Raw genomic sequence first — 25,047 nt, 5'->3', positions numbered from 1 at the left:
GGTTGTGTTTTCCTGATGTCACAAAAAGGTTATTTCTCGTAGCACAGACAATAGGCCAGACAATTGCATTTTCAAATTCACATATCAAAAAGTGGTCTTGCTCCTATGAGCTTAAAGGGAAAAAAAACCTCTTTATGACCAGGAAACCCACTCAGACCAGGTGACTGTTGGCGTCTTGTCTTCTGATGGAATTCTGGACTGAACAGGGGAAAGAGCACACAATGAAGAAGATTTGATAAGACAGAGCTATTTAATAATAAGTGAGACTGGGCATCTGTTTTCCTACTCTCAACCTTCCTTAAAACGTAAGGCATTCTCTTAAGTACATGTTTTCATTTACAGAACGGAAATCCTGATATAAAACAATAAAATATCTGAACAGCGAGCGGGCTAAGCTGTATATATCCACATTCACTGCCTGCTCAAGTCTGAGCATTCAGCTGGTCCGCGGGGCACTGTGATCATTCGTCTCCGCTTTCTTCAGTGCGCCCTTTCTGAAGTTTTTAATGGAACTGAGTAAGGCTCCACGGTCTGTACCGTTAACAGAGGTGGGGGCGGATTCTGTTGGCACGTCCTTGCTTGGAGGGAGGAGAGGTGCAGCTGGTGGTAGAGGCGGAGGAGGGGGAGGTGCTGGTATTTGAAATGTTGAATTTCCTGTACAAAATGAAAGAAATGAAGTTAATTTATATAATACATTACGTCCAGGAGGCCTTAAGGGAATAGTCGATTTGAAAAGCATTCAGTCACTATGTATGGAGTGATATGTATGGCTTATGTTCTCCCCCTGTGGCTTATTGACCCGTGATTTCCAGCAGGTATAGTACAGAAAAACAATTACGGGTACTCTCCAGATACATATTAAAGTGCGGTCTGTATGTCTAATAATGGGCACTTTACCATTCACCGCAAACCACTACCGCTGGTATTTGTTTCAGATGCCACACTATTATACCACAAGCCTTCCACATAAGATACAGGTGTAGTGTCCTGTACAATTCTTCCATGACTGTCAATATCCACTGCCTGCAAGCAGCGCTACATACAGTATCTATAGACTGTTAAGTCCAACTCAGGTAACCAAACACAGGCTTCAAGCCATGTCGCACAGGATGAACCCGAGTTACTGGCAGGTCTTTCCTCTGCCGACACATGAGAAGACATCATCTCCAAGTGCCGGTGAGCAGCCTCTGTATTGTGTTATAATGGGACCCAGGTTGTCCATTTACACTGCCCTGTTACCTAGGTCCTTCCTGGGTTTAATCTCGCTTGCTACCCGATCTGATTCACAGGGAACGTTTTCCCACTGAGCAGTGTCCCAGGTTAACCGGTCAATAACCAGGGAATAAGGGGTATTAATATAAAAGCCTAAATAATGGTGTTGTGTGACTGTTGCTGCGTGAGACATTTTCCCTTCTGCAAAACAACTTGCATTGATTGTGCTTCCGTACAAGGGTCCTTAATATGGAAAAGAGAGGTTATGGGTGCATTCCCAGCACTGTTAAAAATTAAAACCTAAAAAAACATGAAGTAAAACCATTGTGACACATGAGATGAAAACCATTATGAGTGTCCCTTTCAACTATTTTATAATATAGTTTCACTATATTATAAAATCAATTACAATACTGTACTTTTTTTTTTTTTAAGGCAGCAATCATTTACATGACAAAATCAACCTGGTTTTGCAGTATAAATGACTGCCGCTTTAAATAAAAAAAGACCAATCAAAATCTCACACCCCATTACATTATCCCACCCAGAGTGTCTGCAAGAAGCTACTTCCCAAAAATGTAATGTTCCCATATACCTGTATTAGTGTTCATTCTAGCACCCGCTATCTTTGAAAACCCATGAAGTTCCTCTTCCCTGCCTGGGGTGTCGCTGTCTGCTGTAGTGCTTCTAGCACAGTGTTGTCTGTATATCAGCAATGATATGCAAACCAGACCTGTGCTAGAAACACCACAGCAGACAATGACACCCCTGGCAGGGAAGAGGAACTGCATGGGTTTTCAAAGATAGCGGGTGCTAGAATGAACACTTCTGTGTCTGTTAATCGGTGATGATCATACACGTATAATATGGGTCTGCACCTGTTATCTGTGTAAGTTACTCTGACTAGGAAGGGCCTCTTACTCATTGCCACCGCCTCAGTCCACTGGACCTGGTAAGGTTGGAAATGCATGAAACTAGACGGCATTTAGCAGTTTGTATACAAATATTCCAATGTGCATAAGAACATGTAACCAGATGCCGATGTTATCGATGTAATACAGAACATGTAACAAACATTAAATGACCACAAGGCAGACAGAAGGAAATCTAGATGGTAGGTGGTGGACATCATGAATTTAGTGCACCACTCCAACATACTTCTAATACCTATATAAATGGACTAGGAAGAAGGAGAAGACGATCTTGCTTTAGAAACCACAAGAAGTTGTATAATAATTTCGGGCCGTCTCAGAATAGGTGGTGGACATCATGAATTTAGTGCACCACTCCAACATACTTCTAATACCTATATAAATGGACTAGGAAGAAGGAGAAGACGATCTTGCTTTAGAAACCACAAGAAGTTGTATAATAATTTCGGGCCGTCTCAGAATATATCTGATTAGCTACAATAAGCAAATCGTGTCACTTACAGATGTATCCTCATACTTCATTGGTGCAGTCTCACCCAATACGCTCTTGGCGCACCAGGCCACGTGAGACTGTGCCAGTGTCTGCATCTTGTGCTGCATGTCATATTGAGGCTAGATGTAGGCGGACACATCTGTATTAGCAGAATGAAGCTACTATTACAAAGATCATGGCATTTTGTTTCTTCCGCCTCCACCTGGTCAGTCTACATCTACTCCAGCAAGAGAACTGCAATATATGCTGGATTTTGGTAAATGTGAGGGGCTGCTCCGGAACCTCATGTTGCTCTAACGTTGCAGCACCTCAGTGTCAGGAACACAAAGTCATCATCCTGGTGTAGGGTGATACATGTCTAGATGGAGGTGAAATGTTGAAGACTCCCTACATCTGGTCTTCCAGTCCCCTATTAAATCTCTGAGCGAGCAGTTTCTGACGGTATTGCTCCGCTGACTGAAATTCAGGCTAACACTGCTCTTCACCTCTATGCGGGGATTCAAGTATTGTACACGACAGCGGTCACTTGGCATACAACACTGAGGGACATTTCATGCCAGTAGTTCTGATTTCAGGAGACTCTATTGAGCAGAGTATTGTTCATTAATGAATACTGCGCAGCAGTAAATAGGAGAGCAGCCACATCTAATCCACCTTGCAGTATAGAGACAACAAGTGATGCCGCTTGGATATCACTGATGTCGTACAAAGAGAATAGCTACAAATAGTAGAGTATTTCAAGGGTATTCATTCCCGTGCCAAGTACTCCAGGGAAAAGTGGGTTCTACTACCTATGTTAGCCTGGTAATTACGCCATATAGTGTCTGTGGGTTACAGAAGTCAGACAGTATAATAAGCGGATAACATTCCTCCTCCTAATCCCCTTTTCATTGAGAACTATTATCTTGTGGTTCTTGTCGGTCTCTCCTAATCACAGAATGGATTTAGAGCCCTTTTACACACAACCAAGCGCTAACTTTAAATAATTCCCGTGTACTTGAAACTAGACCCAAATAATACTTTTTTTTAATGCACGTGTGAAAGAGTGTCACTGGTATTAGAACCATTTAAACCAGCAGGACTGCTCTGAGAAGATGTTGGACTGTGCACTGCGGTGACGCGGTTTTACTCTGCACTGCCCCCAAGTGGTTGCAAACAGCACTTTTTGAAGTGACATAATGAAGCGTTTGCTTACTTTACCGATAATTCACGTTCAAAATGATGCATGCTCTACATTGAAGACAGCAGAGAGGGGAGAAAAAAGGACACCAATCATTATTTACATCTTACAGACAAACTCGTACATGTAGGAACGGTTATTGTCACACTATAACCAGGGGTGGTCCTATCCTGTATGAAGCAGCAGGGTTTAACCCTTTGAGTGCCAAGTGAATTTGTCAACATCGGTGTCAAAAATGGTCAAGCAAATATTTGTAATCATAATGACCTGTATTTCTTACCTTAAATAGGAAATGTATTTATTTTTATTTATTTTTTTTACACTTTTTTTTTTGTTTGAATATATATAACAAATGTTAGTGTTTTTACCGGATATCCTGCACATCTCTCACAGAGATTTTGGCACTCAAAGGGTTAATAGACAGTAAAAAAGGCGTGGGATAGACCTTGCAGTTCAATAAAGTATTTACACACACACACACACACAGAAGGAGAGATGTATCAAGACTTGAGAGAGATAGATAAAGGGCAGTACGTACGGTGTAATGGTTAGGATTACTGCCTCACAGCGCTGAGGTCATGGGCTCTATTCCCACCATGGCCCTAACTGTGCGGAGTTTGTATATTCTCCCCGTGTTTGCGTGGGTTTCCTCTGGGTACTCCGGTTTCCTCCCACAATCCAAAAATATACTGGTAGGTTAATTGTCTCCCAACAAAATTAACCCTAGAATGTCTGTGTGTGCATGTATATATGATAGGGAATATAGATTGTAAGCTCCACTGGGGCAGGGGCTGATGTGAATTTTCAACTATACTCTTTAAAGCGCTGCGGAATATGTAGGCACTATATATAAAAAAAAACTGTTGGTACTTGTTTCCTAGCATGGCCACAATCGCGGGCATCGTGTGTAATTTTTAGTGGTATACGACGCGACTGACGCGATGCCCCCGATTTTCCCATTGAAATGCATTGAAAATAGTCAAAATCGCGTCGGTCGAGTCGTATGCGGCTAAAAAAGCCTTAAATGGTCCAGACGCGATGCCCACGATTTCCCCATAGGAAACAATGTTAAATGGCTCAATGTACTCGCGATGGCCCCGATTTCTCATAGGGAACAATGTTAAATACCTCAATTTCACCAAATCATCATAGGGAACAATGGTAAATGGGCCAGAAAGCCCCAAAAACCCCCCAGAACAGTGAAATGTCCCCCCAAAAGTACTTTACGCCACCCCACGATCAACGCGAACCCGAAGCGCGGCGAGCGCAGCGAGCCCGCGAGGGGCGGCGGCACGCGTCCTCCGACCTTTTCATACCCCCACTATCCACGTCGGCGTGGAGAATAGAATAGTGTGGCGAGCGTAGCGAGCCACCGAGCCCGAAGCGTGGCGAGCGCAGCGAGCCCCGCGTGGGGACGCGGATACCTTCACAGGTAAACGCGTCCCTTCGCGGGCTTCACAGGTATCCGCGTGCGCTCGCCACGCTTCGGGCTCGGTGGCTCGCTGTGCTCGCCACACTATTTTATTCTCAACTCCACGCCCACGTGGATAGTGGGGGTATGAAAAGGTCGGAGGACGCGTACCGCGTAGTTTGGTGCTGGTTTCAAACATATGGGGGACCCCTACGTCTCATTTTGGAACCAGGACTGGACCAGAAGCTCGATGCTGGTTTATTAAAGATAGGAGAACGTACGTAATTTCAGGGACATTTGGGTAGTTTCTGTTGTCATTATGACTTAAAAAGAGTAAACACAGTTGTTTGACAATAAATGGCTTCACCCAACCACTAACCATGAGTGAAAGAAAATTCAGATTTATCGTTCATATTCCCTGACAAACGGCCAGAAAATCACAATTTCTGCTAGGGTATGTAGACTTATGAGCACAAGTGTATATATATAGGTATGTGGCAAATTTGCAACTGTATGCAACGAAGGGTAAAATACAGGGGAACGCATCAAAATTGTGTGCCCCCCCCCCCCCCCGGATCCTCGCAGACTTCATGTTCGGTAGGGGTTGGCTGTAGGAATACTCGGCAGCCAAACAAGAAATGACATCGCCATCGAAAAACATGAATTCTGTATATACTGGATTTAAAGAACAAAACCAGACCAGCTGAGGTGCAGCTCGGCGGAGACATGGGAGCTTAGCAATTGTATAACTCAGTAGTTCCCAAACTGTGTGCCTATGAATCCTGGGGTGCCTCGAGGCATTGGCAGGGTGCCCTTGGTTGGGGGTTCAAGACCAATTACATTGATTTATGGTGAATGTAATAAGAAAAACCAGTGCTTGTGGCTTCCAATCGTAACATATGTGGACAAACAGAAATGAGTGCTGTACTCCATCACATAACGGAACCTAAGGGTGACATACACAATTTTGGGGACCACTGGCCTCATTGTCACTTCAAAGTATGAGGGTCTATTTACTAACTCACGGAGAGAGATAAAGTACCAACCAGTTAGGAGAATGTTTGTTGCTAGTTTCTCGCTCTTGATTTTCTCTCTGTCCAGGACTTCTTATACTTGCCCAAAAGTTTTGATACCTCTCTCCCAGAGTTTGCTGTCTGTAAGAATGTTTATGTGTCAGCACCTGGTGATCTCTCAGACGCAGGAAGCGTCTTTAGGGAATGGAAACGCTTCAGACTCTGACTTGTTGGCTCAGACTATAAGGGGATTATATTACGGTGTGTACACATTTGGTCCACATGATGCTGGAGTATCCACACACACACACACACACTGCCCAAATTCAGATGCCGCTTCGTAGTTTGTGTAAACAGGTCTGCCAGCTCATTTGCTGCCAGGGAATACTAACAGTTAGGTCCACCCCTGACTACAACAGTCATCGTGTTCTTTGGGTAAATTCAAGTTATTATTTTGAACTAAAGACAAGAATGAACGGGTGCCCCTATTATGCCAAGTACATGCCTAAACTGGCCAGATAGGAGTGCAAACGGAATTATCCCTGCAATTTTATTTTTATTAAGTATAATGCTAAACAAGTGTAGTCTAGCAGGGGACTAGTTACTGTATGCCAGCAACACACTAGTTCAGATGTTCATAATGAAGGGAAATCATACATGTATATACATTTAATGGGTGGTTAGATGGGCATTGAAGCATTTAGGATACAAGACTTTAAAAGCAAAGCAGTGATCTCACAAAATGCTGACAATTGTAATGCGTGGTACTGTATCATCCTAAAGGGGTTTATTAACATGTAGCTTTGTTGGGATATTGAATTCACAATTTTTAAAATGAACTAAAATGAATTGAAATATATCTTGCTCATCCCATCCAATCATCTCCAAGCACAAGAATGCAGAGTGCATCCCATCCAATCATCTCCAAGCACAAGAGTGCAGTACTAAAAACAATGGCTTGTTCTGATTGGACACTGCTCTTGGAATCAAAAGCTGGCTGATGTTTTCAGTCCTGTATGTAAGCTCTTCCAATAGAGCACCGCATTGCTACTGTATGCACTGGTACCTTGCAGAACTGGGTCCCCTGACTAATGTATTAGTAGACCCTTTACAAAATGTGGATGCCAGGATGGCAGTCTAGTGAAGAGGGGGAGATTTATCAAAGAGGAGAGTGAGACCTAGTACCAATCAGCTTATGGTTGGTACTTTTAGCACTCGACTTTATCTCTCTCTCTTTTGATAAATCTCTGCCTACATTTATAACGCAATGGTCTGTCTAGTTCCACCCTCCAAGTGTTTTATGTAACCAGACCCTATTATCTCCTTCTCCCATATGCTGGACAGCACAGCTTATCTATCAGCACATCTGACTGTAGCCCCCTTGTACACCTGCTGTGGGGGACACAGCTGGGTGATCACATTCAAATGCCTGCCACTGAATGTACTGACGGACACGCAGATCAGTAAGTGTGTATATTTACCTGGATTAGCCTCGGCGATGACATGCCCAGCTTAATCCATGGAGAGAGATAAAACATCAGCCAACCAGCTCCTTCGTCTCTTTTGTTCACACACAGCCTGTGGCATGGCAGTTAGGAGCCGATTGGCTGCAATCTCTGCTAAATATCCCCGTTGTCAAGTTTTTTACATGTAACATTCTAGATGGAACCCAGGTAAAATGAAACGCTGATGGCTCTGGCTTTGAGAATACCTAAGCCACATCATGTATGTTCTGTACATACAGCAATGCTTGCTGAAATTATGCTGGAGACACGCAGCGAGCACTGAGCATGCAGTACTGATGTAACCGTCCTAGTGGGAGTCCGTAATATTAAACATATGCAACATTACTTGACTTTCCATTATTTATTCTATTAACAAGACACTTGGCACATGCAGTTAAGATCAGATACTCCATTTTGGCACATGCAGGCAGGTGCAAGAACAATTCTCAACAGAGGGTGAGGAGAGAGAAGCAGCAGGGGGTGCAAAAAGAGCGACTTGTTAGCAGCCACATGGAGCAGGAATCCATGACAGTCACACTACGTCAGCCAGTGCCCTCCACACCTCTCCTCACAGGAGCACAGGGGGATCAGTCACTGCATCGCCCAGTGCCTTCCACACCTCTCCTCACAGGAGCACAGGGGGATCAGTCACTACATCAGCCAGTGCCCTCCACACCTCTCCTCACAGGAGCACAGGGGGATCAGCCAGTGCCCTCCACACCTCTCCTCACAGGAGCACAGGGGGATCAGTCACTGCATCGCTCAGTGCCCTCCACACCTCTCCTTACAGGAACACAGGGGGATCGATCAGTCACTACATCAGCCAGTGCCCTCCACACCTCTCCTCACAGGAGCACAGGGGGATCAGTCACTGCATCAGCCAGTACCCTCCACACCTCTCCTCACAGGAGCACAGGGGGATCAGTCACTGCATCAGCCAGTGCCCTCCACACCTCTCCTCACAGGAGCACAGGGGGATCAGTCACTGCATCGCCCAGTGCCTTCCGAACCTCTCCTCACAGGAGCACAGGGGGATCAGTCACTATGTCAGCCAGTGCCCTCCACACCTCTCCTCCCAGGAGAACAGGGGGATCAGTCACTGCATCAGCCAGTGCCCTCCACACGTCTCCTCACAGGAGCACAGGGGGATCAGTCACTACATCAGCCAGTGCCCTCCCACACCTCTCCTCACAGGAGCACAGGGGGATCAGTCACTACATCAGACAGTGCCCTCCACACCTCTCCTCACAGAGCACAGGGGGATCAGTCACTACATCAGCCAGTGCCCTCCACACCTCTCCTCACAGAGCACAGGGGGATCAGTCACTACATCAGCCAGTGCCCTCCACACCTCTCCTCACAGGAGCACAGGGGGATCAGTCACTACATCAGCCAGTGCCCTCCACACCTCTCCTCACAGGAGCACAGGGGGATCAGTCACTACGTTAGCCAGTGCCCTCCACACCTTTCCTCACAGAGCACAGGGGGATCAGTCACTACGTCAGCCAGTGCCCTCCACACCTCTCCTCACAGGAGCACAGGGGGATCAGTCACTACGTCAGCCAGTGCCCTCCACACCTCTCCTCACAGGAGCACAGGGGGATCAGTCACTACATCAGCCAGTGCCCTCCACACCTCTCCTCACAGGGGGATCAGTCACTACATCAGCCAGTGCCCTCCACACCTCTCCTCACAGAGCACAGGGGGATCAGTCACTACATCAGCCAGTGCCCTCCCCACCTCTCCTCACAGAGCACAGGGGGATCAGTCACTACATCAGACAGTGCCCTCCACACCTCTCCTCACAGAGCACAGGGGGATCAGTCACTACATCAGCCAGTGCCCTCCACACCTCTCCTCACAGGAGCACAGGGGGATCAGTCACTACGTTAGCCAGTGCCCTCCACACCTTTCCTCACAGAGCACAGGGGGATCAGTCACTACGTCAGCCAGTGCCCTCCACACCTCTCCTCACAGGAGCACAGGGGGATCAGTCACTACGTCAGCCAGTGCCCTCCACACCTCTCCTCACAGGAGCACAGGGGGATCAGTCACTACATCAGCCAGTGCCCTCCACACCTCTCCTCACAGGGGGATCAGTCACTACATCAGCCAGTGCCCTCCACACCTCTCCTCACAGAGCACAGGGGGATCAGTCACTACATCAGCCAGTGCCCTCCACACCTCTCCTCACAGAGCACAGGGGGATCAGTCACTACATCAGCCAGTGCCCTCCCCACCTCTCCTCACAGAGCACAGGGGGATCAGTCACTACATCAGACAGTGCCCTCCACACCTCTCCTCACAGAGCACAGGGGGATCAGTCACTACATCAGCCAGTGCCCTCCACACCTCTCCTCACAGGAGCACAGGGGGATCAGTCACTACGTTAGCCAGTGCCCTCAACACCTTTCCTCACAGAGCACAGGGGGATCAGTCACTACGTCAGCCAGTGCCCTCCACACCTCTCCTCACAGGAGCACAGGGGGATCAGTCACTACGTCAGCCAGTGCCCTCCACACCTCTCCTCACAGGAGCACAGGGGGATCAGTCACTACATCAGCCAGTGCCCTCCACACCTCTCCTCCCAGAGCACAGGGGGATCAGTCACTACATCAGCCAGTGCCCTCCCCACCTCTCCTCACAGAGCACAGGGGGATCAGTCACTACATCAGACAGTGCCCTCCACACCTCTCCTCACAGGAGCACATGGGGATCAGTCACTGCATCAGCCAGTGCCCTCCACACCTCTCCTCCCAGGAGAACAGGGGGATCAGTCACTTTCTCTATGGCCCAAGTGCTGTTCACCATCAAGTCCAGCCAGGCATCTGTAGCCACTGCTGTTGCTGAAGCCACTACAACAGGTAAGGAAGTGGAGCTAGAACGTGACTCTGGATCCCTCTAAATGAATCTGGTGGACATTTTAAATTTGACGCCAGATTGAAAGCCAATTGGATGAGCTTGTGGTTTGGCAGTCATTTGGTCTGCAAGCTCTGATTGGCTGGTGGCCGGTACCACATTTGAAATGTTCATTGGCTTTGCTACTCCAATATGCCAGCTATTTAAGCAGGCAGGCAGCACCCGCCTGACTGCGGGTGCAGTAGAAACATCACGGGACTCCCCATAGACTCCGCCGGCGCTGAGTTCCCCAAGCCGCTGTGGGGTCTGCGTGACCATTGCCACACCACTGGCAGCAGCAGTGCTAAATGTGCTATAATAAACAAATCCGCTCATCAATGGGGGTTATGGCATGAGTCATGTGACTGGACAATGGGAGGGAAGGAAAGGAGGGAGAGGCGAGCTACACAAAGGCTGCTGCCTGTAACTTGTCAATAAACAAACATAATAGCAGTCCCTCCCCTCACTTGCGGGTTGCTAAGCACCCAGTCACAGCAGCAGTGACTGAGAAGCTGTGGACAGCCTGAGAGGGAGGCAGCAGATACTTCCTAACTGTCAGGCATGTGCACAACTGGCCCAAGTTGTGCATAAATGTGCTGACCTAGGGGGCACATGGCACCCTGTCCCCCAGCCCAGACTGCCACTGAACATAGGGGTACATATTGTATGGTGATCCAAATTAAAGTGACTTCCACTTCAAGTATGACAAAAGTGTAAGCGCTCTCAAAAGCAGAGCTCTAGCCACACCAATTGTGACACCTCTATATATATCCGCAGCACCATAGATATAATGAGGAGATAGATATATATATATATATATATATATATATATATATATATCCATTTAGAAATGTCTTTCTGTTGTCCCCTGCATGCTCCAGAAACTGCACTTTAAAAACAAAAAGAACTGTAGCCAGCATTTCTGCCAGTTTCCATGGATTGGGCACAAGACAGGTATTCCTGACGAAGCACAGCATTGAGATGCCATGTGAAACGCGTTGGTCCACCCACTACACTACCAACCTGTCTCCTTGAGCAAGATGCTGACATCAGCCTGTTCAAACAATTAATAGGACAAGAGATACAGGCGGCTGTGGAAACTGACTAAACACTAAAGGAGTGAGGGACCTAAACCAAGTAATAAAACCTTTCCGTCTTTATTCCTCCCTTTTATGCTGCACTGAGTATACCGGCCTCCGCCGCTCAGCTACACCGTGTGTGCACATAGAACTCCAATCCCTCTGCATCAAGAGTGATCGGCCGCCGACACTCCGCTGCGGTGTTTGTGCACAGACCCTTGCGGGCATTAGAAATACCCCCCTCAGCTGTCAAACCGGGAACCCATTCTGCAAACATACTCACGGGCAGTGTCCCGCTACCAAGGACCGCTTGTACTAACCTTGGACACTAGTTTCATAGAGCGGTAATACGGAACCCTGCAGCCAGGCAGACACACGCCGGCTTATTGTTATACCAATGTTTGTTTTAAATATTGCATGCTGTTGTTGCTATATATATTTAATTTTTAATTCTATAGCCTATTCAATTGAATGATTGTATCACACTATTTATTAACATTGCTTAAATTGCATTTATTCACAATGCAGTTATGTTTACACATAATTAATATACCATGTTAAAATATCCTACCGTCTTTCTTCTATAACAGTGGTTCCCAACCCTGGTCCTCAAGTACCCCCTACAGTGCATGTTTTGCAGGTCTCCGCACAGAAATCACAAGTGCTATAATTAGCTCCACCTGTGGATCTTTTCAAATGTGTCTGAATAATGAGTGCACCTGCCGGGTGACCTGGAAAACGTGCACTGTTGGGGGTACTTGAGGACCAGGTTTGGGAACCACTGTTCTATAACATTAATCTAATGCACCACCAGTCCTCCTCTACAACTATTAATACATTAGGGATTACAAGAGAAATATTCACCCTGACGGTAGCACGAATAACCCCTGTACACCTTTCTTCAGCACAATAAAATCACTAAAGGCCCATACACGCTGGCCCTGGGCGATTTTGAGCTGAAAGCAGATCAGTTTACTCTTTTTGAGCTGCTTTCAGCATAAAAGCCACCCAGTGTGTACGGGCTAGCAATGGTCATTGCATCATCGCCGCTTATCTGCTGTAGACACACACACATACACACATACAAACCCAGTGGCGTTTAAGACATCAATGAAATTCAGCAAAATTATACAGGGTTCTACTTGGTTTTAGGTGCTGCCAAAGGCTCCAAGTTACACTCCAGAGTTGCTCTTCTCTTGCCTGCTATTGCTGGACAGTTATAGCGGTGTTGTCTGTGCAACTCCGACCTAAACTACCCATTTCAATGGAAGGTGTTGATAACACTCTTAGCTCCATCAATCAGTAGCAGAAGGGAGAGCAGCTTTAGAGGGGTGATCAGACAGGTGCCTGACTAACCAATAGGCTGATTAGGCTGCAGCCTAGGGTGCCAGGGCTGGGGGGGGGGGGGGGGGTTATAGCTGAGGAATAAAATGAAGGCCTAATTTGTTCCATGCTTGTTAGCCATCACCCTTCCCAATGTATTGTGGGAGGGTAAAGTTCTAAAGGTGACTGCGCCAATGTAACTTACTGATGGAACCATTACTTTATGTACATTGTGCTACAGCGCCAGCTGGGCAGCCTAAAGCCAAAGTCTCCTACACCACAAGCATTAGATCCTACATGCCAGCTGTATAACCTTAGTTAGGAAAATTCCCAAGGAATACTTCCAAGGAAAAAATCAGGCGCTTGACAGGATATGTCTTTCTATAGGTTAGCTGCTGCTCAATGGGGGGATAGTCAGTCCCCACCTGAAAGGAAGGCAACAAAACAAATCACGCCAAAGCATGTGAGCAGCGCTAAGAAAAGGGTTGGCACACACTGGTAGGTACAATATATAAATTTTACTGAATAAAATGGAACATATAATACATAACAATATGAATCACAATATAAAAACAATTATGGTACCAAGTAAAACTGGTTCTTCACGTCACAAGAAAACAATGGATATATGTATAAGTCCAGATTGGACAGTGGTTGACGGTGGTAGGGTAAGGGCAAGGGGAGGAGAAAACCAACAATCGCAGGTAAGTGCACTTTACCAATGGTCGGAGGTCTGGATGTCCAGTGATGTCCACTGAGTGGAAATTGAAGTCCTCACAATGGTGTATGGTTTGTGAACAGCTGTTATCAGTCGGTCGGCTTCCGCTTAAATGGGTACCCCTTGTATATTTGATGATGGATGGAGGGGGGGGGGGGGAATCGAATACCCCAGAAGAATCCAAGGAGCGGTGTCTGCCAAACACGATTAGAGATGAATGAAGTGGTGGTATCCGTTCACTTGACAGTGTCCTCCTTTGCTGGCAAGCTGGAATTATGCCGCAGGATGTTTGGGAGGAACAGTGTCCACCAGGCAGAGTGGGGGAGAGTTGGTTGGGAGAAGGGGAGGATATGCAGGGAAAATCCGTGGGTGTTAATACACCTAAAGCAAGTGGGTCCAATCTGGGTGGGGGAGTCCACACTTGGAGTACTTTGAGTGAAGAACCAGCAGTCCACTGACGCGTTTCACTGCCAACTGCAGCTTTATCAAAGGTGTTATACATATATCCATTGTTTTCTTGTGACGTGAAGAACCAGTTTTACTTGGTACCATAATTGTTTTTATATTGTGATTCATATTGTGATGTGTTATATGTTCCATTTTATTCAGTAAAATTTATATATTGTACCTACCAGTGTGTGCCAACCCTTTTCCTAGCGCTGCTCACACGCCTTGGCGTGATTTGTATAACCTTAGTTACATGCACATGGGCAGTATGACTGGCGAGTTCCTGAGCGCCCATACACGGGTGTTTAGCAGCATTACAAGGGGGGCTACATGTGTGGGGCACCTGGAACCTGTAATCTGGCCCTGGGTCAGACTCACTGGTATCACACCACTGTAGAATGATGGGTTTCATTATATCTTCAGAAGCTTCACTTAAACCTAAAGTACTAAATAAAAAGTCTGCAAATAATAAAACTCGTCTATAATAAATACTGATTAATAATATTAATATATATTACAAACAAGTTTTGTAAATTAGTATTACTCTTTCCTTTACCCGTATCACTATTCCCAGACCAATTATACTTCATCAAAATGAATGGAAGCTGGATTCCTAAACACAAGATTCCCGTTACCCCTGGTATAACGAGTGCAGCATTGGCCCGGCAGTGAATGGGCCATGTATGCTTATCCATAGGTATGTTAGATAGCAGAGATGTGCTGATTGATGCCAGCGATGGGGGAACAGCAATGTACTGTATGAGCACAGGGTACGGATGATGGCAGTGGATATTGTTCTGGGCATGGTGGAGAGATGTTAGTATGGAGAGAAGCAGCTGGAGGCAACATACCAGAAGCCGACCACACTTACCTCACATGTGATCTTGGAAAACAAATGCATGCGTTAGGGTTTACCCATTAAATGTATCATACGGTTAAAGTGAAACTAATATCACTTGATTTGTTTTAAGGTGTTCCTGTATCACAGTGGGGGCAGCCATATTGTCCTCTGAACCAACAGTCAATAGTCATATCATTTATTCAGTTCACAAATCAATAACCTCCGCCTTACTGTAGTACCTAATCACAGCCTGCAGATGTCACTGATGTAAATGCCAACACTGCTGTTGAAAGGGGGTAATGTTTAGACCAGTTTCCCAATTTCAGTCCTCAGGGACACATAATTTTGCATGTTTTCAACATTTCCTACTTGCTGCACAGGTGTATTCATTACTGGCTGACACCTTTTCATAGTTACACATTTGGTGCCAATAAACTTGTTGTGAAACATGAGGAGAGCTATAAAATATGTACCATTAGGGGTACCAAAACCTCCAAGGACTTTTCCTATTGCCAAATATTTTTATAATTTGCATAACAAGTGGGCATCACGGATGGTGTAATGGTTAGCATTACTGCCTCACAGCGCTGAGGTCATGGGTTCAATACCCACCATGGCCCTAACTGTGCGGAGTTTGTATATTCTACCCGTGCTTGCGTGGGTTTCCTCCGGGTACTCCGGTCTCCTCCCACAATCCAAAAATATACTGGTAGGTCAATTGGCTCCCAACAAAATTAACCCTAGAATGTCTGTGTGCGTGTGTCCATGTGGTAGGGAATGTAGATTGTAAGCTCCACTGGGGCAGGGACTGATTTAAATGTTCAACTATACTCTGTAAAGCACTGCAGAATATGTGTGCGCTATATAAGAAACTGTTAATAAATAAATAAATAATAACAAAAGCAAAATCATTAATTTGAACACATCATTAAAAAGCACACATAGAATAGATCAAATTTTACTTTAAAATGGACTAAGGGAAATAAAAACTTTAAAAATAAATACATCATTTTACCGCAATTACTTAGCTACAACTATTGTATACAAATGTGTCAAAGACTCCTCTGAATTTGGAATGTATTCAGCTATTTGTTCCAGGTGTAGTGGTGCTAAATAAATGCTTTACGGGCCCCATACACTAAGCGACTTCTCCCCTCCGATCCTCCTTAAGCAATGGATCGCACGCAAAATACTCGCCCCGATCCCCGGAATAAGGTGAAATTGGGGGTATGGGTCATTGGGTGACCCAATTTAGGTCGACATGCATTGAGTCGACCGCTGGAGGTCAACAGGGCTTAGGTCGACATGGCTAAGGTTGACAGGGTCGGAATGGTGTCCAAAGGTTGACATACGTTTTTCACAGTTTTTGTCCAGAATGTCAACATGGACACCAACTAGGTGTACCGCTAGCAATGCTTCGGGCAAGCTGCCTCCCTGCAATCGGCACACTATTTAATGACCCCACCTTGCTGGAGTGGATGATGGGGCATGAAATACCGCTGTCACCACATGTCAACATTTGACCTTTAGTGGTCGACCCAATGTATTTCGACCTAAATAAGGTCGATCGAATGACCGAATACCGAAACTGGTCCAAAATCGCATAGCCTTTAAGGACAACTGGGACAGACAGATCTAGGTATTACTTGTCTTTCTCATTCTTTTTTGTTTGATTTATTTTACCAATGGAAAGATTTGTGAATCAGAGACTGAAATATGTGTCTCTCATTTATTGATTTTAATTAGTAAACTGCATCTATAAATGCTTCGAGAATTGGGCTTTAAGCATACCTCCCAACATGACCCTCTCCAGGAAATACAAAATGCTCTGCTCCGGGACTTCCCTCTTAATGTATGATTACCTTCATCTGTGTTGAAAAGGTTCATTGATAAGAAAGGTGTTTCAACACGGGTGATGGCAACCATAGGTTACCAGGGTAGTGCAGGAGCGGAGCAATGTGTCCCTCCTGGAGGGGTCATGTTGGGAGGTATGCTTTAAGCCATCTTTATCCACATGGATATATGTCAAGAAGAGAACTCACCTGTTGTAGACGGGGGCGTAGGAGAGGACGGCGATGTCAGGGAAGAACTTGTTCCAGAGCCCGCTATCCAGAAAACGGAGGAACTTTATGTTATTATTTAGATGGATGAAATAAAACCAGCAATACAACACTCACTAAGCCGGGGGCAATGACCAAACATAACCCATCTCTTTCATTACAGTGGTGGGATACATAGACTAAAGCCCTGAACACAACATGCAATAAAGGCAGACGATATGCTTGGTATTGATATCATTAACAAAATTATAGGGCACAGCGTTCAGTGTGTATGAACGAGAATGATGTGTGCTCCCATGGGTCCTTCTTTCTCGACAATTATCTTTATAGTTTAAAATCGCCCATTCTGTAGCTCCAGGGAGTTCAAGGGAAATCGTAAACGATATCGTCAGCCTTTATCGCATAGTATGTATGCAGCCTAGGGTTTATAAGGGAAGAAACCTTCTAAAAAGCACAAGTGGGGTGTTGCCCGTAGCAACCAATTAGAGCTAGCAGTTACCAAGTATATTCGATAAAAGAACTAGAATGTGATTGGTTGATATGGGTAACATTAAGACCAGGGATATGTAACTTCAGTCATTGAGAGCTACCAACAGCTCACATTTTCCGGACCACCTAGCAGGTGCACAGCTGTATTTATCACTCACTGATACATTTGAAAAGATCCACAAGTGGAGCCAATTACTTGGTAGCTCTCGAGGACTCCGTTGGCTACCACGGACCAATCTTCTTTAGAAGGTCCGATAAATCCCCCCATGTACACAGTTATAGCAGTACCTCTATATATACATAAGAATGTCTGGTAAACACACATACTGTACAGTGTGTAAGGAAAACAAAAAATAATGTTGGAGTGATTGCATTTTATAACTGGTGCAAGGCAAGTAAGAAAAAAAAATAAGAGAAAATGCAGGTGCACACTCTAAACACTAAGAATACTGGCAATCAGAACCAATATAATAACCTGGAGCAAAACTGATGTTCTTAGCATCATTTTGGGCCAAAAAATAAGGCCAGATGACCTCATCTGGTGGGTCCCTAACATTCCTGGGGCTAAAGTCCCTCCACTACCACCCCAGCACAGTGCAATTGCTCTAAGTATGTTAAAAAGTGATATACCGTATTTGCAGGCGTATAAGACGACCCCCCAACAATAGGACAAATACTAAAAGGAGAAGCCGCAGGGGGGAGCTTCGTCAGCTCTTCTGCTTTCCACCCCTGCTGGCCTCTCCGGATCCGGCCGTCATCTTTCTTCTGCCGCTGGCCTGTCCTTGCCAGCGGCGGCGCTGCTTCTCGTCTTCCTGCAGAAGGCGCCGGAGATCTTCTTTCTTGATCCCGGCATCTTCTGGCCTCTTCAGCGGCCGCAGGAGCTCTTCTCCCCGCCGCAGTCTTCAAAATTCATCATTTTAGAACTGCTCATGTAGGATATGGTTTGTCCACCATGGCTTTCTCTTTGAACAAATAAAGGGGGGTATTCAATGTATTCAATTTGCCCAATGGGGGAAATAGCAGCGGCTCCCTATTCAATGCTGTCTTTAGCGACAGCATTGAAGCGGGATCACGGCAGAACGGGCCTGACTTTAGATATACAGGGCTGGCCAATAACAGCCCTCCAGATGTTGATGAACTACACATACCAGCATGCCTTGCATCAGGTTCAGCATGGCCACATAGCACAACTAATGCAAAGCATCAACAGCTGGGGGCCACTATTGCCCAGCCCTGCTTTAGAAGCTGTCGGGCCGGTTCTGCCGATAACGGCCGTTGATTGTCGTGATCCCGGCCGGAGATCAACAACCCACAGCCGTTTTACAGCCACGCCCCCTTTGCGCCGATCGGCAGGCGGGACATTGAATCCCGCCTGCCGTTCAGATGTCAATCAAAATGCAAACGGGCCAGGATTGCAGCGGTCGGGAGGGATCGACAGCTGTGATCCTGGATTGAATACCCCCCAAATAGTTTAACAAAAAATAACTGTTACATTAGTGAAAAGACGTTAAGGTACAAAAAATTGTTAGAAGTGTTCCAATGATATCCCAAGGTAGCCCAGCCACAAAAACCCAGAGTGCACCAGCATTTTCTCTTTTTCGTCACTACAAGGCCCAGCATGCTAGCACATCTTATGAGGTTTGGAATTGAGGCGTGTTGACCATTCCCTCCTCGTAAAGCAAATAAGAATCTGTCTGGTAAAACAGTTAAGAAATAAAAAAAAAAGCAAGCGGCCAAATGCATTTGGATCACAACATACTTTTCCCTTGTATAAGTTGGTTGTGAGGTAAAGGTCTTTTCTCCAGGAGAACAGAAAGTGTAACTAACAAAGAACCAGAAATCTGGTAATTACCTGAATTATTGGAATTGTTGCATTTTATGGTCTGCTCCTCACCAGAATCGCAGTTTGTGCGCTTAGACTTCTAGAGAGCAGGAATAATAGAACATGTTATTCTGGCAATTATTGCTTCATTAATAATGATTTCAAAGAACACATAAAAAAATTATAATTCTACTTTACTTACTTTTCGTGCTAATATTTTTCGCTTCTTCTTTTCTTCCTCTGAGCCGTGATGGGACTGTGCTCGTGTCAGTCGTCTGTGCTGGTAGATCTACAGGATTTTAGAACAACATTTAGAAACAGGTTAGTATCTGTACTTTGGGGGGTATTCAATGTGTGCCAAGATTTCCAACAGCCAGAAATATTGGCACTATTTGACAAGAGCAGGTTGGACTTTAATTCGACCTAGTCAATCAATTTTCCAATGGTCGGAGAGACCGTGGATCGGTGAAAAAGGAGGCAGATTGTCGAAAAATTACATAATAGTGAAAACTGCATAAACATTTGTCCAGTGATTTTGAGATTGGCGCGTTCAAACAGGTAGACGCACTTCAGGAACTTTCTTTTATACCATGCTGGCATACAGTAGCAGAAATGCCTTGTACAACACAATCAGAGGGCTCCTGAAGGACCGCCATACGGTTTTGTCATAAAGAAACAGCGGAATAGCTGGATTTAAGATGGAAAGAAATAACAGTAGAAGAACAGCACATGCAGTTGGTTTTAGGAATAGGAAATTACCGATTTTTGCTCCTCTGCCAGTCTCTTCTCCATACATTCTTTGGCGGTTTTCAGGGCCTCTTTTAACTTGGAAGGAATCTGCAAGATTTTAAAAGACCAAATCAGAACAATGGAATATTTAACAGTAAAGCCCAGTACACACGGGGCGACTTGACGTTCCGAGCTGAGTGAGGTGGTTCAGCAGAGATCAGTCAGCACACATCGATGCACCTACAATGTGTGCTGACCAGTGTATTACCTATACTGATAGGCAATCTAAGCAGGACAGACAGTGAATGCACTGTCTATCTTTACATGCGATAGCAACGCCCGGGACCACGCATCGCCATAGGTTGTACACACGGAGCAATCCGTGTTTCATTTCTAAGTGATATAGACAGATCGCTTAAAAATAGGGCTTAAGTCGTGCTCGTGTTTATATGGACATTGTACGATTTCTGTATCATTATTTCTGTTTTGTCTTGAATAAAACAAAAAAACAAATACAAATAAAAGAGTTAGGGATCAAATCACCCCGTGTGTATGCCCCTTTAGAATCATTTTCAGGGTGCACTGTTATTATACTGCCAGTAGGTGGCATATACATCCCAGCTTATTCTGCTACTTGCTTTTAATAAAAACTTAATTTGAACATAAAATAAAACAAGTTGTATTGGAGAAGGTTAATTCCAAATAGGTGTGCTAACTCAAAAACAAAGTAAAAATCACCCAACAGTGGCGTATGCTTTTATTTTAAATGACGCTATATGACATCACACAATGACAACTTCTTTGTTCTACATGGCCAGACACTCTAGAGCAGCGGTTCCAAATTTGGGTGCTGTGGCTCAGGACACTTGCAGGGGTGCCTTTGGTTGGTGGTCCATGTACAATTCAAATTATTAGTATAGAGTATGTAAAAGGCAAAACCAGGGGGGGCGTGGCCTGACTGAGCTAGCGGGTGGACGTGGGGAAGCCGAGCTCCGTAAAAATCCTGTTTCTATATCCTATCTGCGGAGATTTGGGCTTGCCTACCCTGCCTGCTTCGACCTCTGGTGCCCTCCTGATACCCCTGGACCGCTTGGCACCCAGCTGGCCGGCTTGACTTGGCGGCGCGAGGACTCCTGGCCTATTTCCTCCTGTCACTGGAGAGACTGAGACCCGGCGCCATTTTAGCCACTCTGTTCGGCGGCTTGAGACTCCTGTGGGTTGCATCCGTCTACTCCCCGGGTGCTGCGGAGGCCGGTGGTTACTCCCTGTACAGGTGAGCGGTGTATGCGGGAAGCGTTCCCGTCAGGGTCACGCTGCCGCTGTCCGCGCAGGGGGTGCCAGCCTTGTCCTGCCCGCATACTCCCTGGGCTGTGGCCGCCTCTGTACATCCTCCTGGCCCCGTCATCTTGGATCTCCAGCAGATCATTTGATTCTTTGATTCGACTACCCTATCTCCTCAGTGCTAAGTACAACTGGATACTGTCTCCATAATACTGGTTGCTTCGTTACTAACCTCAAGATGGAAGCGTTACTGAACTGTGCCCTGCAGGCTATTGCATCTTCTGCTGACAGGCTTATAGCCAGACTGTCTGCTATACAGTGGGACACTGTTCCCAGCCCCTACATTGAAGATGCATTGGACGACAAGTCTGAAGACACCCTGAATATATGCTGTGACACTGAAAGTCTCATGTCTCCTGCTTCTCTACTTATCTGCTCCTCGGCGGACAGACATATATTCAATCCATCTGATATACAGTGTGTTATTATGTCCGACTCTTCTACGAAGGCTGCCCGTACTGATGTGCCTGCGGCCGCTATACATGCATCCCGTGACGCTGAAAACCCTATGGCTCATGTTTCTTTATTTGTCCGGGACTTGTGCACACAGGACTCTACTCTAGCTAATGATAGCTCCTTTAAAACCATGTCCTGCTATTTCCTGTTTGCTGATCTTTGCTCGGGACTGCCACACATTAAGGATAGTGACCCTGGATGTTATATGCGTTCCTTGCGAGATGCTGAAAACGAGTTTCTTATCACCTTTTTAGTTTATTATGGCTCCGTGGATTGGCCAGACTAAGCTCTCGTACAACATCAGTACACACGTGGTCGTCCCATACTTCGCTGATATTTTGTTGATCTCCCATGTGAACTACAATTCAATGTTGTATCTATATCCTGCTAATATTGAACATTTTTACTGCTGTGATTCTGTATACCACATAAAGTATTGACAACCCTTATGTCTTCTCAGAGCGTGATTGGTATTACATTGTTTGGGTACAGTACACAACTTTTCATTTGTAGCACTACTTCTTATGGCATCAAATGTTCTTCATGTTAAATGCAATATATTGATGCACTCAGGGGAATGGCTAGTCTATTAAGGCTGGGTTTGGGGCACTAAATATGTGCATAGCCCTCAGCAGATCCTGTTATTCATATCCTGATATTATCTGGGGGGGGGGGGGGGGAGGGGGTGCTAATTACAAAAGGGTGGGCATAGGTAAGGGGTCGGGAATAGATAGATAGTATAAGGTGGGTAGTTAGTAGTTGGGGGGGAACAGTTTAGGGATCCAGGTGCACCTCAGTTGGGGCTAGGTAGTACAGGGTGGGGGGTTTCATGGGAGGTTTGATTTGGGCATTTGAAGGGGGGAGGTTTATTTTGACTTGTTAGAATAATACTAGACAGTAATATTTAGCTATTGAAGTTGCTACTGGCATTACTTTGACTGTAAATCATATTAGTACATGGTGATTTTGCTCCTTTCATGTCAATGTTTAAATGTGAACATTTCTTTGCTTGCTCCGCTATGTTCTTACAAACGGTACCCGAGTAGGCGCCCTCGGGTATCTACATGTCCTGTATTACTCCAAAGAAATGTGTTTGAATAAGACATCCTGTTTCTAATATCCTCTTATAATTGCCACCAAGATGCTTATGCCTAACTACGTGTTTTTACTTGTTATAAGCAACAGCTATGTAATACTTGGAGGGGTGTGTTTAATGTATTTTTTTTTTTTTTTGGTACTCAAAAACTCAATAAAAAACTACTGAATTTAAAAAAAAAGGCAAAACCAGAGGAGTAGTGTGCGGTCAGGAATTGGGTCCCCTCTGTGTTTGTCCGCTGGCTGTGAACTTTCAGCGGTGTTCACGCCAACGCCTGTAGAATTAATGTTGCTGCTTCCTTCACCCATGTCAGCACAGGGCAGGTGAATGCTGATGTCTGAGGGCATCGCGGGTAGCTCCCAGTGGATTGCTGGTTGGAAAAGGGCACAAGGAAGCGCTGGTGATGCTGCAGGTAGAACCGGAAGTGACCCAACGAGGTTCGTCTCCACAGCAATGGGAGACTTAATCCACCATCGGGAGACTTCCTCTCTTTCTGCCATTACCAATATTATTTTCAAGTACCCCCAACCGGTCTACAGTGTACACCCAAAGGCAAAAGTACCCCATGTTGGGAACCACTGCCCTAAAGTCATTCAATAGAATAGAATGTAGGGGATAGGGAGGGGATAGAAAAATACAATATTCTACTCTTTTGCAGACATGCCATGAGCACAGAACATGCAGATTACATGTGAATATCTTTTTGTTAAATGCAACAGTTTCACCCTCATATTCCATCTCTCTCTTCCCCTCTGTATCTTTCTCCAAACCTCTCCTCAGTCTCTCCCCCTTATTCCCTGTCTGTCAAGCAATCATCAAACTCTGCTTCCCCATCAAAAAACAAGATGTACCAAACCTTGGAGAAACAAAGTAGAGAAGTTGCCCAAAGTTAGAATTGGATTGGTTACTTTGGACAACTTCACATTTTGCCAAGGTTTGATTCACTTGCTCCGCCCCTGTCCCCAACTTACCCTCTTTCCTATGTCGCCCCATATAATCCCTGTAAACATACACAGCCACAGTACCTCTGCGCAATACACCTGAATGTACACTGTATATACACAGTCCCAGTAACTGTTCCCATTACACCTGAAAGCACACAGCCCCAGTAACTGCGCCCATTACACCTGAGTGCACACAGTCCCAGTAACTGCGCCCATTACACCTGAGTGCACACAGCCCCAGTAACTGCGCCCATTACACCTGAGTACACACAGCCCCAGTAACTGTTCCCATTACACCTGAAAGCACACAGCCCCAGTAACTGCGCCCATTACACCTGAGTGCACACAGTCCCAGTAACTGCGCCCATTACACCTGAGTGCACACAGCCCCAGTAACTGCGCCCATTACACCTGAGTACACACAGCCCCAGTAACTGCGCCCATTACACCTGAATGCACACAGCCCCAGTAACTGTTCCCATTACACCTGAGTGCACACAGCCCCAGTAACTGCGCCCATTACACCTGAATGCACACAGCCCCAGTAACTGTGCCCATTACACCTGAATGCACACAGCCCCAGTAACTGTGCCCATTACACCTGAATGCACACAGCCCCAGTAACTGTGCCCATTACACCTGAGTGCACACAGCCCCAGTAACTGCGCCCATTACACCCGAGTGCACACAGCCCCAGTAACTGCGCCCATTACACCTGAATGCACACAGCCCCAGTAACTGCGCCCATTACACCTGAATGCACACAGCCCCAGTAACTGCGCCCATTACACCTGAATGCACACAACCCCAGTAACTGCGCCCATTACTCCTGAGTGCACACAGCCCCAGTAGCTGCGCCCATTACACCTGAGTGCACACAGCCCCAGTAGCTGCGCCCATTACACCTGAGTGCACACAGCCCCAGTAACTGCGCCCATTACACCTGAGTGCACACAGCCCCAGTAACTGCGCCCATTACACCCGAGTGCACACAGCCCCAGTAACTGCGCCCATTACACCTGAATGCACACAACCCCAGTAACTGCGCCCATTACTCC

General features: G+C 45.9%; 1 protein-coding gene and 1 long non-coding RNA gene across 5 annotated transcripts in view; both read right to left on the bottom strand.

Moving 5' to 3' along the window:
- Positions 1-231: 231 nt before the first annotated feature.
- The window catches only part of PXK (PX domain containing serine/threonine kinase like), a 118,690-nt gene continuing 93,874 nt past the window's right edge, over positions 232-25,047 (bottom strand). Inside the window, exons 14-19 of one of the 3 annotated variants that reach the window (XM_083156263.1) lie at positions 20,183-20,260; positions 19,626-19,712; positions 19,454-19,523; positions 17,095-17,157; positions 3,833-3,867; positions 515-654 (exon numbers count right to left, since the gene is read on the bottom strand). In XM_083156263.1, the coding sequence (XP_083012389.1) occupies positions 3,851-3,867; positions 17,095-17,157; positions 19,454-19,523; positions 19,626-19,712; positions 20,183-20,260 (315 nt within the window). In that variant the 3' untranslated portion in view covers positions 515-654; positions 3,833-3,850. Of the gene's footprint in view, positions 655-3,832; positions 3,868-17,094; positions 17,158-19,453; positions 19,524-19,625; positions 19,713-20,182; positions 20,261-25,047 lie in introns of all 3 variants that reach the window. The other 2 variants (XM_083156264.1, XM_083156262.1) reach the window with 2 other exon arrangements.
- LOC146025988 (uncharacterized) lies at positions 5,364-13,559 on the bottom strand. 2 transcript variants are annotated; one of them, XR_014454331.1, is made up of 3 exons: positions 11,571-13,559; positions 9,875-11,405; positions 5,364-9,825 (listed from the first exon to the last, which is right to left on the bottom strand). It is a non-coding gene; the product is annotated as an uncharacterized LOC146025988 (long non-coding RNA). The 2 variants fall into 2 exon arrangements; XR_014454332.1 differs by having other exon boundaries at positions 5,364-10,437; positions 10,495-11,405.

The sequence above is a fragment of the Crinia signifera genome, chromosome 8, assembly GCF_055691185.1.
Source record: "Crinia signifera chromosome 8, ASM5569118v1, whole genome shotgun sequence".
Lineage (NCBI taxonomy): Eukaryota > Metazoa > Chordata > Amphibia > Anura > Myobatrachidae > Crinia > Crinia signifera.
The sequence above is the reverse complement of the archived record's forward strand: the minus strand, read 5'-3'. Positions and strand labels throughout refer to the sequence as shown.